The 17,708-nt window shown below is 49.8% G+C and overlaps 1 protein-coding gene across 9 annotated transcripts in view; it reads right to left on the bottom strand.

Annotated features, from left to right (window-relative positions):
- The window catches only part of Arhgef7 (Rho guanine nucleotide exchange factor 7), a 112,503-nt gene that overhangs the window by 56,370 nt on the left and 38,425 nt on the right, over window positions 1-17,708 (bottom strand). For 8 of the 9 annotated variants that reach the window (XM_013115779.3, XM_013115781.3, XM_013115777.3 and 5 more), the window contains one exon: window positions 622-706. In XM_013115779.3, coding sequence (XP_012971233.1) covers window positions 622-706 — 85 coding nt within the window. Of the gene's footprint in view, window positions 1-621; window positions 707-2,514; window positions 2,565-17,708 lie in introns of those variants that run through there. The other variant, XM_021229093.2, reaches the window with a different exon arrangement.

Consider the following 17,708-nt stretch of genomic DNA (forward strand, 5'->3'; position numbering starts at 1 on the left):
TCTCCAGCACAGCTCATGCACCCTTCTCTGAGGCCACACCATCAGCAAGGAGGCACAGATGAGCAGTCATACGTCACACACGACTACCTAGCACGTGACAGCACTAAGGATGTGTCACGTGCGACATCAAACACACACAACTGTCGGCAGAGCCTGCACGGCGCACACCACCATGGCACAGCCCACTACTGACCAGACATCACTGTGGGACTCAAGGCCAGAGTGTGGGCACCACCACTGTGAATCCGTCTCATCCTGTAACCCTTCACCATGTGCCAGTGAAGACAGTCACACCCCGTGCTCTGAGCAGCAGACCCTACTCTTACTCTGAAGCCAGGAGCTGGGAAGCCCAGGGCTCAGGCAAAGGGCAGTTTGCAAAGTACAAGCACAGCAAGCACGTGCTAGGGAGTGGCTCGGACCCAGCCTACTGTGTTGAAGGTCCCCAGCACCAGGGACTGCTGCTGCCCCGGCACTCACAACCAGAGTCCCACGTCACCAGCAGTCGAAGGAACAACCGGACATTCAACACCAAAGATGCTTCTTTCTCGAGGCATAATGATCATTTTACCTTGCTGACAGGAAACGAGACATGAACCTGAGGACACTTAATGAGAGTCTTACCTGCTGTCACTTTATTTAGTGTCACCAAGGAGCCGAGGACCTTGTTAAAGTTCTGCCCCTGATATAAGTCATTTGCATCAAAAGTCTGAAAGAAAACGAAACAAGAAAACTAGTACCATATTATATGCTGGCCAAAGACATGAAATTCTCAACAGCATGTGACTGTGCAAGGCCAGCACACTCGGTCTGAAACACTCAAGAGGCAACACAACCTTGAGTGGGCCCTGGGGATAAGAATCCACTGGAATTCCCTTGTGAGGCACCAAGCCCTTGGAGGAGAACCAAACCCAGCTCTGCTCCCTTCTCCACCCAGGTCAGGCAAAAGCCAGGGTGTGAGCCAGGGGCCGCCAGTGAAGGTACTGGGTGAAGGCTCAGGGTGGGCTGAAATCCTCTGTCCTTAGACTGTCCAGAGTCTACAGGACAGGACACGCCAAAGATGGTCTCTCCTACCACATAGGAAGGTAAATTAAATGTACCCCACCCAAGGCAGCAGCACAAGAGGTACACGCAGACGCGGGAAGACACACAAGGCGACAGGAGACAGATGGAACATGAAGCGGGTCCCAGGAGAGAGGCAGGGTAGCGCCCAGGGCAGAGAGCTCTGAAGAACCTGGACTGTAGGCCAGAACCCACTCTGACCCTGAGTCAGTCACACCACGAGACTGAGCCCGGAGAGAAGACACATGAGCTAGCCTGGGTTAAGACAGCTGGAATCCAAATGCAAGAATATGTGAATGTACCACCCACCTAAATCTAGGAAAGAATGTGAGACGGTCACCTGGTTAAACACATCTGCTTTTGTTTGGAGGAGTGTGTGCACATGTCTCTGCTTACAGATGTGCTAAAACACGCACAACTCTTTCCAAACACTCTTTAAGGACTGTGTGTCACTTCTGATCACTAAGTGACCTCTTCAAATAATTTTTATAACCAAATCGTCCAGAATAACAGACAAATCTAACTGGTACAAATTATAGAAAGGAAAGCTAAATGCCAAAAGCTAGATGTCCAAATGCATACCAAATTAACATAGTTTCTTTCCTTGAGGCAAAACAGAACAATCTCTGCTCTGGGATAAACACCTGTGGACTGGCACTAGGACCTCTGCCCTCCTCCTCCTCCTTCTGCAGCCTCCCCGCCAGAGCCAGGAAGTCCCTCCTCCACCCCTTCCTGCCTTCCCCCTTCCCACACCCCACCTCCTTCCTGCAGAGTCTCACTCATCTTACTTCCTGAAACCCTGTCCCAGCCAAGCTGAGCTTCCAGAAATCCCCCAAGTACCAGTGTCCATATGTACACTCCATCCTAGGGTATAAAGTCTAAAGAGGCTGACTACACATCTCCCACAACCCAGCCAGTGTACACTGGACCCGGGCTGAGTGCATTTGTGGGTCACCCATCCAGAGAGTAAGATGTACCTTAAAAAGAGGATGATGGTCAAAACAGTTCAAAAGGGGACGCTGCTGAAAATTCATGAGAATAGCACATTAGCACAAAACCCCAAAAACGACAAAAGCGATTGTCTCCAGCTCCACTGGTCTCAGAAGGTGGCCAGTCTTCCTCTGATCCCTTCCGGCAAATCCCTCAGGACTTTCATGGACTGCAACTTGTCCTGGGTTGTAACACCTGTAGCTTACAGAGCCAGCCCAAAAGGGAACCCTTTCTAGGCTCACCTCCGTGTTACAATTTTTAAGGATCACAATAGTTTAAGTTCCATCTTTTTAAAGAATAAAAAGTATTGTCCTGTCTAGGCCTTAGTTTCCTCATACAAAATGTTCCCTTAATTATAAAATATCTCAATGATGATCTGTCCTCCAGCTCTAAGGTCTAATTCTGAGCCTAGAAAATTCAAGCTATGGTATTCCACAAGAAAAACACAGACAAATGCCCACTAACCTTCATTATGGCGAGGCAGCAAGTCACAAATCCCAGAACAACAGGATGTGAAATACGGGAATGCTTCCTGTTATTCCAAGACTATATAGCTTTCCTACCCAGATACCACAGAGCATGTGACTGGCTGGAGCTGCAGCCAATGGGCTCTGGTGTGACGTCAGGGAGCCTACTGTTACCTTCCTCCCCAGAAAACCCAACAGTGACATCAGACAAGCCAGGAGGCCCATTCTAAAGGTAGTGAGCATTCAGTGGGGTTGCTTTTCCAAGGAACACAACAGACTACTTCCCCAAACAGCAACCTAGCCAGCAAAACAAAAAACAAAAAAAAAAAAAAACAAAGGCCGGCCTTAATTCTGAGACTGTTCACATTAAAGGAACCAGAGAAGAGGCATGGAACCTTCCCTGAACACCTCCCACCTAAGCCAGTCAGTATGACACACAAGACCACTCCCCAGAGCCATGAGGTGTGTAGGTCAGAAGGCACAGCCTGGACTTGCTGCGCTTTGCCGAGAAGGTAACACCACAGGCTGGCAGAGTGGTTGGCCTTCACAGCACACAGAAGCAGGAGGCCACCACACACAGACCAGAGGCACACATGTGCTTCAGAAGCTCTGCCTGCCCCTCCAGGACATTCCTTTATCCAGGCACAGAAGCCTGTGATCCTGCTGGCCACATTCCCAGATAAGTCAGTTCCGATCTTCAAAGACTCTGCAATCTGGCCTAGGTGCCATCTCCCGCCACAACATCTTCTCCGTCTCTGAAAGTGCTCTAGTTACACACAGTCCCTCTTTTATGGCTATTTGTAATAGCCACACACAATGCCAGCTTAGCTCTTGTAGGAATGCCTGAACTGAGAAGAACCTGGTACTCACTGTTCACACAGTATCTGTCTGGCCAATGACACCATCAAGGTGACCTGTGAGCAGGTGTGAATGTGGAGTAAGGTGACACCATCAAGGTGACCTATGAGCAGGTGTGGACGTGCCTGGTCACCTGTGGGGTAAGCTGACACCATCAAGGTGACCTGTGAGCAGGTGTAGCTTTGCCTGGTCCCCTGTGGAGTAAGGTGACATCATCAAGGTGACCTATGAGCAGGTGTGGACGTGCCTGGTCACCTGTGGGGTAAGGTGACATCATCAAGGTGACCTATGAGCAGGTGTAGATTTGCCTGGTCCCCTGTGGAGTAAGGTGACACCATCAAGGTGACCTATGAGCAGGTGTGGACGTGCCTGGTCACCTGTGGGGTAAGCTGACACCATCAAGGTGACCTATGAGCAGGTGTGGACGTGCCTGGTCACCTGTGGGGTAAGGTGACACCATCAAGGTGACCTGTGAGCAGGTGTAGCTTTGCCTGGTCCCCTGTGGAGTAAGGTGACATCATCAAGGTGACCTGTGAGTAGGTGTGAACATGCCTGGTCACCTGTGGGAAGCTGAACCATCAAGGTGACCTGTGAGGAGGTGTGAATGTGCCTGCTCACCCGTGTCCCCAAATGTAGTACTTCTGACCAAACTGTAACACTGTCTCATTCAAGAACAGTAGAACAAATAGGAACCTACAGAGCAGGGCTGTTAGAAGTTATCTGGCCAGAACTGTTCTGTCAGGACACAGTGGTCTGACCTTTATTTCTCCAACCCAGGCTTACTGCGGCTAGACTTTTTCTCACTGTAGTTGGGGGGGGGGGGGCGGTGCATCCCACAGGCTTACTGAGGTTAAGCTCCAGGAGCCTTGGGGAGTGTCAGCAAGTCTCCAACCAGGCCCAAGTGGGGCTGCTGCCAAGAGTGACACCTACCCAGGGCTGGCAGAACTGGTCAGGGGTAGGAGAGCAATGAATGCATCAGCAAGGGGCCATCTTCCCTACAAACACAGCCAGGACTTTCAAAGCACTGGCCACACAGGTCAGGGGCACTTTAGCAGCGCCTCCTCCTCCTCCTCTCACAGCGCTGACTCTCAGCAAGCACTGCCACACTGCCTAAAAAGCACACTCTTCCACCCAAATCCAAAGCACTCACTGCAAACTGTTGACAGCTAAGGCTTCTCAGGAGGCAGGGAGGCAGGGGAGAGAGAGGAGAGAGGTGCAAATGTATGCAAATTGTTTGTGAGGGAGTTCATTCCCAAAGGGCCTCACTGTGCCCTCAGTAGGTGACAGACAACCAACCCAGGCAGACTCTATACTCTGGCTTGTGCCATGCCTCTACACTAGGTCACCTCTGGGCACCTGAGTGACCACACGTTTCTGCACTATTCTCTAACTCAGTAGCTTGAAGAGCAAACATCTACAGTTCTAATCCATGTTCAGACGCAGCTTGCTGCATGAAGGCTGGTGGGAAGCCATCAAGGCGCTGGCTGCGGCTGCAGGCATCTGGGGGCCTGAAGGTCTCGATGGCCTGGAAACCCTGGTAACAAGAAAACACCACTGCAAGGCTGTCCGAAGGAGACCTGGATTCCTGGTGTCCTCACTGCAAGGATAAAGCTCCCTAATGCAAGCCAAAGGAAGCCAGGGCCTACAATTTCAGGAATGGCACGGCCTACTCTTGGTAGCCATGTACTTACTGGGAGTTAACAGTGCAGCCCACAGCAGCAGGCAGGAGAGTACCTTCTTCAAGGACAACACTGCCTCAAGACTGACTACAAGACACAAGCCAAGCCAGTGGCCACGGAGAAGAGAGAGCCATGCAAGGAGCAAACAACCTAGACAGCATATAACTTAAACTCAGAAGACTGGGCACGACACATGAGCAGAGCCCATCCAGACTCGACTCTTGCTAATACCTGAGTTCCACCAACTGCTCTCACACCCCGTGCCCAACTGTCTTCTCAGAATCAGAGCAGCTTGGCCACACAAGCACAAACATCTCTGGCCACCGTAACTGACATGACCCACCTTGCAATACTGACCTAAAAGCAAAACAGAGTGACTCATATGTACATGACATCCCCAGGTGGCTCCACCCAGAAAGCACCTGAGAAAGGTGTGTCTCCTCCCCATCTCAGTAGGAATGAAACACTATTGCAGCAGACTGACCCCAGGCTTCAGCTCCCCAACATCTGGACATCAGTTCCACTACAAAGGGTTTGTGAGGAAGTTCTATTTCACAAACACACGTGCACACCGGAACACACAAAATCATGACTTTTGGCAGATATTTCTGGAGTGCTGCTCGCAACGTTTAAAAACAGATTTTTGTCTTATCATATTGTCAAATGGAATCTGGTTTCAGAACAAGAATGGCAAGGAATCTTAAGTGGTGCTATTTAAACTTAATGCAAATGGTCCATACTGTTGAGACAGTAAAACCCAGCCCTGGCTCCTTATCTCCGAGGCTTCTGCAGATTCTGAACTTAATCCCACCTACTTCTGCTTCCAGAGACAAGCACAGCTTCATACCAGGCTCTAGCAGTTACAGCACGGTCAGCTAACACGCCCCTGAACAAGCTACTTCCCTTTCAGATCAGAATCAGACCTTACTGGGTTTGTGGACCTGTTCTGTCAACAACATACAAACACGATGGCAAGGAACACATACTATGTCACAGAGACATAACCAATTGGTGTTGGTAATTTCCAGAAGGGTCTACAGAGAGCAGAAGACACAGCTGACAACAGGAAGACAAAGGGGCAGGCGTCCTTCCCTGGCGCAGGAGAAACCTTCCTAAAGCACAGCAGGGACAGTGGCAGCTCCAGTCACAGCAGAGCGGATAAACTTGCTGAGAGTAAGTGTCACACCGACTGGGACACAGCCTGGACCTCCCAGTGTGGACCATGTGCCAATTCTTACACACAGGGAGAGGAAGCTCGGAGCAGAAGTAAGCTCTGACTCAGACCACTTGGACTTTGTCCTAACAGCACACTGGCAGCCGACCGGAAGAGGAGACAGGGTGCAGTTCCACACAGGCCTCCCATACAGCCTGCTGGGTCCCTTACCTCCTCTTGGCAAAACACCACCTGCCTGCCATTGGAACCTGAACCCAGCCGCAGCAGGGCCTGGACAGAGGCCTCCACCTGACGGGGAAGTGACAGCAGTCCCAGCTCCAAGAGGCAGTGAGAACACCACATCAACATCAAGACTAACAGCAAGTACAGACCCCAGCAAATAAATACCTCCTTCCTCCCACACCACACGGAAGTGAGAACACCACATCAACATCAAGACTAACAGCAAGTACAGACCCCAGACTGGGGAATGTGCTCAAGACACAAGCAAATAAACACCTCCTTCCTCCCACAGCACACGGAAGCGACGAGCGAAAAGCCTGAGGTGGGGAGAGACTATGATGTTCAGCATGGATTTCAGATGACTACAGGACCCTGAAAATCCTGACTTAGGAACCGCCCCATGAAGCCATGAGACACCGGGCCACACAAGAACTGCACCCACAACCTCTTCCTTGGAGACGCTGAACAGCACCCTGATCCCTCTCTGAGGGGAAGCAGGCGCTACACTGGATCCTAATGGCAGATCAACTTGAGATGTCCCAGGACTCACAGGACAGACACTGAAGAAGGGGGAGGAGACAGTAATCCAGGGCTCAGCTACACTGCTCTAGGACACACCTCCTCCAGCAAAGGGTTCCACCGACTGTGAAGCAAACATTCAGATATAAGAGTCTATGGAGGTAGGGGGAGGGCATTCTCATTCAAGCAACTATACAGCTGAACCCTAGATGTCAACTGCTTGACAGCATAGCCACCACTCCCTGTGGGAGGAGCAGGTAATTAACTCCAAACAAAGCAGCTCTGGAAGTGCATTAAAATGTCAACTCTACCCTGGGTATACACTACACACGGTGCAGGATCACTTATGTGGCAGAGTAGCAGCATCTCCACACAAGTCCCACAGCGTCCTGGTCCCGAAGTGAGCAAGCAGCAGCAGCAGCCCACACTCAGCTGCCAGTGCGCTGCAGGACGAGTGCATCCTCCCTCTGCTTCTGGACCTCCCAATTCCTTCTCTCACAGGCAGCTGTCTGCCCTGAGTCTGGTTAACATTTCTCCTTTTACAGCTAAAGTCCGTGCGTATGACGCTGAGCTCAGAGCCTTAGTCCAGGCCAGACTGACTTTCCTCTGATTAAAAAAAACAAAAACAAAAAACTGCATAACAGAGGTCAGAAGTACATAAGTATGTACACAAATAATTGGCTGTCAGCAGCTCCACTCACCAATGTCTGCTGTGCTGTAAGAGTGCTGACCAGAGCATAATGTCCCAAGGCAGCCTCACACCCAAGGGTCTGATACCAAACAGCAACTACCAAAATGGAAAGCGATTCCAGCAAATGAGGTCAGCGGGGTCAGACACATCACCCGGTAGGTGTGGAGGCGGGAACAGCACGGATGTGACAGTGATAATGACGTGCACGATACCCTGAGAGCTAACTCCGCAGCCCCAGAGAAGACACTAAGTGCCCTCCCAAAATCGCTATGGAAAGATCAGGAACACCTTCACGCAGAATTCTTGCCCAAATTATTGAACTAGAATCAAACCGCCACCAGGTACACATCTAACACACATAACAACACACAACTATAATCTGAACACGGGCAGGGGGCAGGGAGAGAGAAGGCAGGAGCATCTCAAGCTAGAGGCCAATGTGGGAGACACAGTAAGACAAGACTGTGTCGAAAGGATAAAAACAAATGATAGAGAAATCAAGCTCCAACTATGTCACAAGCATCCCTCCTCCTGGCTAGCTTACACAGAAGATGCCATCCAGTCTGCTGACGTAGAAAAGCGTCAAGTCTTACTCAGGTGAAGACCCAGCAAGCCAGAATACCAGCCTGCAGGCACAGTGCAAACAGTCTTCTATCTGGGGGTTAGGCCTTTGGTGGGGTGGGGGAGGGATATGTGCTGCTGTAAACCTGGTCCAAAACTATGGCTGAGACAGTCATAGCTAGAGAGAGAGGAGAAGACCTACTTCCCTGCCTTACTGTATGGACATGGTACCACACTGTCTTTGAAATACTTGTTAGTGCCATAGATGCATGCTGCTCTCGGCCTGTATGCAAAGCCTCCATTTACCATCAGGTGAGCACTAATAAGAAGCTCCTAGCACGTGCTAAGAATACTGGTGGCTGAGAGCTCAGCCCTAAAGAACATCTATGTTATGGCCGCCAAGGCTCAGGGAGCACTGCAGGAGGAAGGGACGCTAGAGCGGCGGATGGGGAGGAGTTCTGTGAGACGCCGTCTTCTGGACCTCACACGGCTGTCTACATCCATGAAGTCACGGCAAGCAGCTATGTGTGCAGGACTGGGCCATCGGCATTGCACGGTGGATGAAGAGGAGGGGTGCGTACGGGCCCCGCCCTCCTGGAGGAGGTACAGGCTGCAATGGTTGCTAGGGGAGGGTCCTTTGTGGTTTGGTCAAGCAAGTCACCCTTCCTCACATAACTTCCCACCTACACATATGCAGACCCCTAATCAAACACAGTGGCCCACGGGGCAAAGACATCCAAGGACAGAGACTTGCTGGGAAGAAGGGCTTGGTGGGAGGGAAAGGAGGTAGGAGAAGATAATGGGAAAACACCATCAAAGTATACTACATTTATGCATAAAATGGTAAAGAATAAATAAAAATTAAAGATTCCAAGTCATAAATGATAAAGGTAAGGCAACATTTCTTTGTTAAAAGAAACTGAACAGGCATGACAAAGTAAATGATGCTTCAAAAAAAGGAGCGCTGCACGTCACTTTGAGAACAGGGCGCACGTCTGAACATGGACTAGAATGAAATAGCAGATTCCATGCTCAGAGTCTCGGGAAACTATGAAAGCTAGCATCCATATTTTACACGTGCACTCAAGTATTCAGAAGCATCAACAGGCCTATAATGCAGTTTGAAAGCTTAGCAAAATAAAATGTAACCGGCGTGTGGAAACCTGCAGAGGTTAAGACACAAAGCATCGGCACCGGGCGGGTACAGAGGCCCAAGTCTCTAATGTAAGGAACACTCCAGGGACAATAGGCCAGGAAGCTCTCTAGCACCCACCCACCCGCCGCCACCCCTAACCTCTCGGGAGGAAAAAAGAAAGCCTCCATCGTCCAGCAGTCGGCAGTGAGCACTCCTAGAAAGGGCAGCAGCCCTCCTGGACTGCGCCATCACAGCTCACTCCCCTACAATTCACACAATGGGCAGCCAGGTGGGCCAGTCCTGTGACACCACAGCTGGAGAGAAGGGTGCTGCTCACTCCTGCTCTTGGCCACCAAGACTCTCCACACTTCTGTACTCCTGTGATGTCAGTTGTTTCCTCCCCAGCTGGGGCACAGGTGCCACCTGTGCTCCTCAGCAAACCCAGGTTCAGTAGATGAGTCAGCCAGACCTGGATAGCAAACACATCAGCACCTTACAGAGTGCCGTAAAGCTCTCACACTGAGGCCCTCGAGGGTGGGAACCTCCCTCACCTGTAAGCATCTACAGAAGGGTGAGGCTGCCATTCCCTACAGGAGTAGAGTAGTCCAAGCCACAGGAATCAATACCACGCCATGGCAGAAGCACTGTCAGGTCCTAACTACAATAGACAACACCCACACAGACTAATGCAAATTTGGGAAAAAATACATTTTCTGGGCAAGGTTATTTTTAACACAGACTCAGTCTAGACTTCACATCCAAACACAGTCCAGGGATTTGGCTTTTGTTTCACTTACCCAGTGGGAACCTGTCCTCAGCTGGTTCCCAGAACACAAAGGACACTCAAGAGACCAAAAGAGGAAGGACAAGTAGCTGTCAAGAAAAGAGAGGGTTTTCTCCATCCAACCAGACAATGGCCCGGGGTTTGCAGGGCCTGTCTTCAAAGGAAAACAGAAAGACGACTAAAGGACAATCAAGAAGAAACCTGTCTTACTAGACTTAGAAAGGGTAGGAGGGGCTAAGGACCTAACTGTGAGACAGCATCTACCCAGCTTGTGCAAAGCTCTGGGTTCCACCCCACCATGGGGGGAGGGAGAGGATGTGATGGGATAGGAAGTAAACAGGGAGGGACGAAAGGCCACTGTGAGTAACTGTAGGACTCCCACACGCAGAAACAGCAGCCACTCTATTTCAGGGCTCTCAGCCACGCCTGTGCGTCTCAAGCTTCATCCACAGCCACCCGTCTGTCATGGCTGTCACTGTTTCATCTTCCACAAGGACTGAAGAGAAGAAAAGCACAAATTCTCGGTGAAGCATTTTCCTACTATTTAGCCAACCCTGAACATCCCTGAAAAACACCCATGTGACGTAATGCAGCAGGAAAAGCATACTTCACATGCGAATGCCTGTTTTTTACCTGCCCTGGTTCAGCGACACTGTCTGAGATAAGACAGGTTTTCCCAGGAAGGTCCCCAGACCCATGTGGTCAAATGAGCCAGTCCAGACAAGCCACCCAGCACAACAGCATTACCTAGGGTGACAGCCACAGCCTGGCCTGAAACCTGTACTCCTACCTTGAGGTTCAGAGGTCCAACCTTGCTCTGTCTCCTCAGCAAGCACAGATCTCCCCACAAAATCCACCTCAGCCAATAACTGCCCATGTGCTCACTCACTGGACACCAAATTGAGCTCAGCTGGGCTCCTCACAAGATGGAGACACGGGACAGCAGTGCAGAAGTGCTCATGGACTTCTCCATGTTGCACGCCTCCCTTTCCAAGACTCCCCCAAGTCTCCCATGCTGGGGACTGAAGGAGCACCTTGCCGTGCACAGGGCCTGAAATGGTTCTGGGCATCCTCCATCACCCGCAGAGCAGAGCACACAGGCAGAGGAAAGGGCTGCACAGTGTGTGGCCTCCATCCTGCTGCTGCCTGGAACCACCTCAGTTTCTCTTCCCTACAACTGCAGAAATGTGCCACGCCCAGTGCCCTAAGCCCGGGGCCCTCCAACTCCGAAGCTTGTGTCATGTCTACCTCTGCAGGACTCTAGGACCTGAGCATCCTTCCACTGAGCTCCACCACAAGGAAGCCAGCACCAAAACCAGGGTTCCGTACCAGCAAGGGGCACAGAGCCATCTATCAGCCATCTGTCCTCTCAACCTGATCCCCATATGTCAGGACTGACAGCACCCACTGGATCCAAGTTAGAGTTCACATAAACCATCTGACACAGATACAGAGGCTGCTTAGCTCATTACACTTGATCTGCAACAGCTTACGCAGCAAGGCTTTGAAAGAATCCAACACAATTCTGAAGTTCTAAGGACAAAATCAGATAGTATATAAGGAGGGAAGAGGGAAAAACTAAGGTAACACAGATACCACGCAACTGAGGCCCTATCATTTGTCTTGGACAGTACCCTTAGGCCCCTAGAGCCCATGGTTCCTGAAGAATGCCCAAGGTCCCTGACAGTCCATGGTCCTTAAGGGTTCCACAAGACCCCTGAGTGGACACTTGGTAGAGATTCTGCCAGTTCAACAAATGTCTACTTAGTGATCCATGAGCAAGGACACATGTTCAAGGAGCCAAAGACAGGCAGACAGCCCAAAGCACCCAGAAAGAAGGGAGGCGTGGCACTGGAAACAGTATGCACTGGCCCAGATGACAACTCTCCAGACAGGACAGAACACAAGCTCATCCGAGCACAGGAACAAGAAGGCATAATAATCACCGGCGGGTGACCATAGCTCTGCTCCCAACCTCTCCATGTCTCAGTTTTTAGGCACTAATGCCACTTCACAAGAGCTAGTAGGGGTGTCAATGAGTTATACCTGTGAAGCTATAATTCATTGCAAACAATTACAAGTCACTCATAGAAATAAGTCATTTATCATTATGGACATCTCCAACAGGTGGACACTACTAGAACTAAAGTCCAAAAGTCCAAGAGCACACAGGTCAAGAAGAGGTGAGGGCTCTTTACAGAGACCGGTCCACTAAGGACAGCTCTTGGACAGGCCCAGCCTGACACATCTCCCTGGGTCACAGTCAGGCAGGAAAATGGCACAAGTGACAGGTGCCAGGCCAGCAGAACACTGGCCAGAGACCGTATGAGCCATCCCACCACAAGCTAGCACGATGAGGAGGCAGGGAGACAAGCTGGGGAGAAGAGCCTGTTGAAGGGGAGGTTACACATTATGCAGAACTTTCCAGGGACTGATACTGTCCTGCAAACCTAAAAACAAAAGGCACAACTACTGCAGCGCACGTCAGCAGCTCATTCGCCATGGGGCAGTAAGTCACAGAAGAGCAAGAACTCAAGTCTAAGGGCCAGAAGCGTGGCCCACAGGTAGCCAGAGCAAGCCCATGGACCACATCCCAGAACCCCTAGCAGCTTCTACAGTTAAAAGAAAACCTACATTTCCACCCATCTTGGTCCTTAGAAAAGAGACATGAATCCTAAAGAAAAGCAAATTTGGGGCTGGAGAGGTAGCTCAGCAGCTAACACTGGCTGCTCTCCCAGAGGTCCTGAGTTCAATTCCCAGCAACCTCACAATGGCTCACAACCATCTGTAGTGAGACCTGGTGCCCTCTTCTGGCCTGCAGGTGTACATGCAGGCAGAATACGGGAGGGAGGCAGGGAGGGAGGAAGGGATCCAAAGCCAGACTCCCTACTCAGCTGTGACAGACTCATGCCTCTTGCCCTCATCCACAGACAGGGACAGTACCCTGCAAAAGGCTGCAGTGCAGATTCTATTAGACAAGGAAAGGTCTAGAGAGGCCAGATCAATGCACCTGCAGCAGAGCAGAAATGATGTAAACGGAACTGGGGAGGCCCACCCAGAGCCCTCCCAGCCCCTCTAACACGCACTCACTTAGCAGCTTCTGAGAACAGACAGTTCTACTCTGGGCCCTCTACACTAGCCCCCTTGCAGTGGAGGGGACTCTCCCTTTCCTTCACTGAGTTTCTAAGACAAAGACCACTGGAGAAGTTCCAGCCCTTGGGCCTTACCTACCACCTGTTCTCTCCCAGAATCCTCTGCCACCCCTTGCTCCCTACTGTCTTCTCATACCTCTGGCCATCATCAGGACTGTTTCCTTTGGTTCATGTCATGTAGCAGGTTTCTCTGGAGGGAAATTTGTGAAGGCACAGGACACACAGAGAAGGTGAAACAATGCAGTATTTTAAGGCAGGACATTTACAAAGAGGTGAAACAACAGGATGTCCTAAGGAGAAGTCAAACACTCCATCCTACAGGGAAGCTCAGTTAAGACAGGAAGTCCCTGAAACTGACCACATTCTCTAGGCTCCTCCTTCCCAAGACTCTAGTGTCAGTACAGCAGGTGTGAGTCACTCTTTGACAAGCCAGCTGCAAAGACGACTCAACCAAGCAGCCTGGAAAAGGTTAGGCCAACTAAGCTACCTGGAAAGGATACTCTCCAACCTGCTGAGCTACTGCCTGCAGGCTGAGCAGCGTGCTCTAGATTTCCACACAGGGATGGGCTTTGGTGACGGAGCTGTCTCTGAGTTATTTCTGCTCCTGTAAGTACCCCTCGCCCATACTCCTCTAAGAAACCCCAATAAATTCACTGTCTCACCAAATTGGACTTTGGACGGTTGTGAACACTATTTGGATGAGTAAACAACCTGTGTATGTTGCACTGCTCCACGAAACTGTCATTCAACAGTTGCTGTGTTTACCCTATCCCCACCTGTCTGTAAAGCTAAGACAAAGGGCACTCACAACAAGCAGATGACAAAACACAGCACTCCCCAACAGCTCTCCACCCATCCTCTTCATTTTAGTTGTTTGTAGATGCCTGACCTGAATGCACACCTGTACACCACATGTAATGCCCCAGGTCAGAAGAGGATGTCAGATCCCCTGGACCTGGAGTGGTGGGGGGCTGTGAGCTGCCATGTGGGTGCTGGGAAACAGACCTGGTTCCTCTGCAAGAGCAGCACTCAGTGCTCTTGACCACTGAGCCATCTATTCTCCAGCCCCTTTCCACTTAATATTTTATCAACTGAGAAGCCAGGGTCAGCAGCAGCCCAAGTGTACTAGTTTCATTTCTGCTGCTGAAGTGGCTTAGGGGAGTGTGATGGTTTGAATAGGAATGGTCCCACGGGCTCACCAGAGAGTGACATGATTAGGAGGTGTGACCTTGTTAGAGCAGGTATGGCCTTGTGGGAGGAAGTGTGTCACTTGGAGGTGGGCTTCCAGGTTTCAAAAACCCAAGGCAGGCCCAGTGGCTCTCTCTTCCTGCTGTCTGCTGATGCAGATGTAGAACTCTCAGCTCCTTCTCCAGCACCATGTCTGTCTGCACGCTGCTATGCTTCCCTCCATGAGGATAATGAACTAAACTTCTGAAACTATAAGCCAGCCCCATTAAATATTTTTCCTTTATAAGAGTTACAATGGTTATGGTTTCTCTTAACAGCAACAGAACACTTAGTCAGGTAGTAAGGGTTTATCTGGCTTACAGGTTACAGTCATCACTGAGGGGGAAGTCAAGGCAGGAATTCAAGCAACTAGCCATATCACATTACCAAGCAGAGAGAAACAAATGCAACTTCACTAACGTGCTGCTTATGCTCAACTAGCTTTCTTCAGTCTTGTGGTTCAGGGTCCACAATCTTCTTTCAGTCTTGTGGTTCAGGGTCCACAGTCTTCATTTAGTCTTGTAGTTCAGGGTCTACATTCTTTAGTCTTGTGGTTCAAGGTCCACAGTCTTCATTTAGTCTTGTGGTTCAGGGTCCACACTCAGGATGGGTCTCCCCAATTAAAAATCAGTATAATCCCCCACAGACACATTCCAAGCCAACCTAATCTAGCTAATACTCCATTGGCTCTTATCAGGTGATTTTAGGTTGTGGCAAGTTGACATTTAAAATCAAACCAAGCACCATGCCAAGGAAGGCTCAAACACTCTGTGGGGGGCCCCAATCTAGTGACACTCAATGCTTATATTGAGAGGACATACACAGAAAGACAGGTAAGGAGATGCCTGGATTCTAGAAACATACAGAGTCTTTACACCAAAAATGCAGATATGTTAACTCAGTACCTATTGCTAATCTAGAACTGTGTCACAACTCTCCTCAGATCCCCAGACACAGGTAACCAGAAGCTGGCTGAGGTTATAATGCTGTCCAGATGGAAGCATCAAAAAATAAGTAATACTTACTTTTCAAGAAAATATTTTTAAGTATGTGCATTTAACTTCAAAGCGCCTTAGTAGGCATGGTTAGTGTCTTGGTTACTTTAAAACTGCTGTAATAAAACACCACTACCTTAGTAAAGAAAGAACTTAATGGACTTAACATTTCAGAGGGTTGGAGCTAAGGCATGGCAGCAGAGCAGCTGAGAGCTCACTTCTTGATCCACAATAGGAGAGAGAAAAGGAGCATACTTTGGACGGTGCAATATTTTTGTTTTGGGTTCTGCTTTTGTTTGTTTGCTTGCTTGCTTGCTTGTTTCAAGACAGGGTTTCTCTGCGTAGCCTTGGCTGGCCTGGAACTTTCTCTGTAGACCAGGCTGGCCTCAAACTCAGAGCTCTACCTACCTCTGGGATTAACAGTGTAAAACACCACACCTGGCAAGTTTTTTGAACCCTCAAAGTCTCATCATCCTTCCCAAACAGTTCCACCAACTGGGGACCATGGTTTCAAACATACTTGCTTATGGGGGATGTTCTCATTCAGTCGCAACTAGTTTTGGGAATTTACAAAAATAGAATTGCTGTCAGCTCTGGACAGCATCCCAACCACCCTCCCGCTCCCAAAGAACAGGTGAAGTGACAGCACAGCACTACCTCCATCAGCTCCACTACCAAACTCTGACAGTCAACTCAAAGACTTATACAGGACAGTGATGAGCTTATCCTTTTTTTTTTAAGATTTATTCATTATATATACAGTGCTCTGCCTGCATATATCCCTGCACTCCAGAAGAGGGCACCAGATCTCATTATAGATGGTTGTGAGCCACCATGTGGTTGCTGGGAATTGAACTCAGGACCTCTGGAAGAGCAGCCAATGCTCTTAACCTCTGAGCCACCTCTCCAGCCCGATGATGAGTTTATCCGTAAGGAGAGCCTTTCTAGAGCCTCACTTTAGCATCTTAAGTCAGCCTGGCCCATTACAACACTGCAGACTGAAGTTCTCAGGAACTCTTTCAACGCTAAAGCAGACATGAAAACCTCACCTCAAGGGCCCAACCTTCTCACCTTTGCAAACTGCTTTCTGCTGGAGCGAAGTGCCTCATGCCTGGCTACTCATGCCAGGCTGGAAGGAAGTGCTGCTGCAGATTCCAACCCTACTTCTCAGGACTCTCTCCTTCCACCTCCTCAGAGACAGTCCAAGGGAACTGCGAGTGCCTCACTCTGCCCTCATCACCTCACCCAAGCAAGACATGCCAAGAGAACCCACACGGCACAGCATGGAGATCGACTCGTCTGGAGGGAAGGACAGCCTCTATCGGGGACAAGCAGCTGAGGGCAGTCTGAGAAGGTAGTCTGGGAAGGCACTCCCGTGCACTGCTACTGACAGCTCAGTGCCATGGTGGCAGCTGCTGAAGCTGGCATGAACTCCCACCGTTAGCTGGCTGTGGCCTAGCAGGAACTGTACCCGCAGTGACAGTCAAGGCTAATGGAACTAGCACAGAGGGAAAAATAGCTGTTCATGTGGGTCACTGTTTAGAGCAGTGAAAACTGAAAAGCATGTCCACAGCCAACAGGGATCGCTAGCCTCCAAGAGGCGGTCACTAAGCACGAGGAGACGGTCACACGGCCACCGTATCAAGTAGAAGTATATCACAGAACATATATACCACTGTGTCACTGGTCCTTAAAGCTATCTGCATGTGACACCGATATCTCTAGATGGCAGTATCATGCTATTTTTTTTTTTTTGCATTTCTCTATATCCTGAGCTTTATGTAACAAACACAGGCTGCTAGACAACTTAAAAGCATACTATGCACCATGGTTTAAAGGACAGAAAACTCGGGTACACTCATACTCACTCAGCTCTTCAGGCCTGCTTGGCACTCTGATGGTGCTTGCTGCTAACCCGTGTTTCTTACAGCACACACAAAAGGCAAGCATCACGCCCACTAAACTGACGAAGTTGGAGAAAGAGTTGTAAGTCACGCATCTGGAAGTGGGCCAGTGTGCAAAACACACCAGGAAGTGAGGCAGCCATCTTTTTTCTACCAACCGTTTCTTAGAAAAGCTTAAGAATAGCCAACAACTATTTTTTATAAGCTTCAACATCACTAACACCAAGGAAATTCAAATTAAACCACAATGAGCCTCTTTGAATGTCTGTCAAAAACACAAAAGTTAACTAC

This window comes from Mesocricetus auratus, unplaced genomic scaffold (assembly GCF_017639785.1).
Source record: "Mesocricetus auratus isolate SY011 unplaced genomic scaffold, BCM_Maur_2.0 Super-Scaffold_100031, whole genome shotgun sequence".
Classification (NCBI taxonomy): Eukaryota; Metazoa; Chordata; class Mammalia; order Rodentia; family Cricetidae; genus Mesocricetus; species Mesocricetus auratus.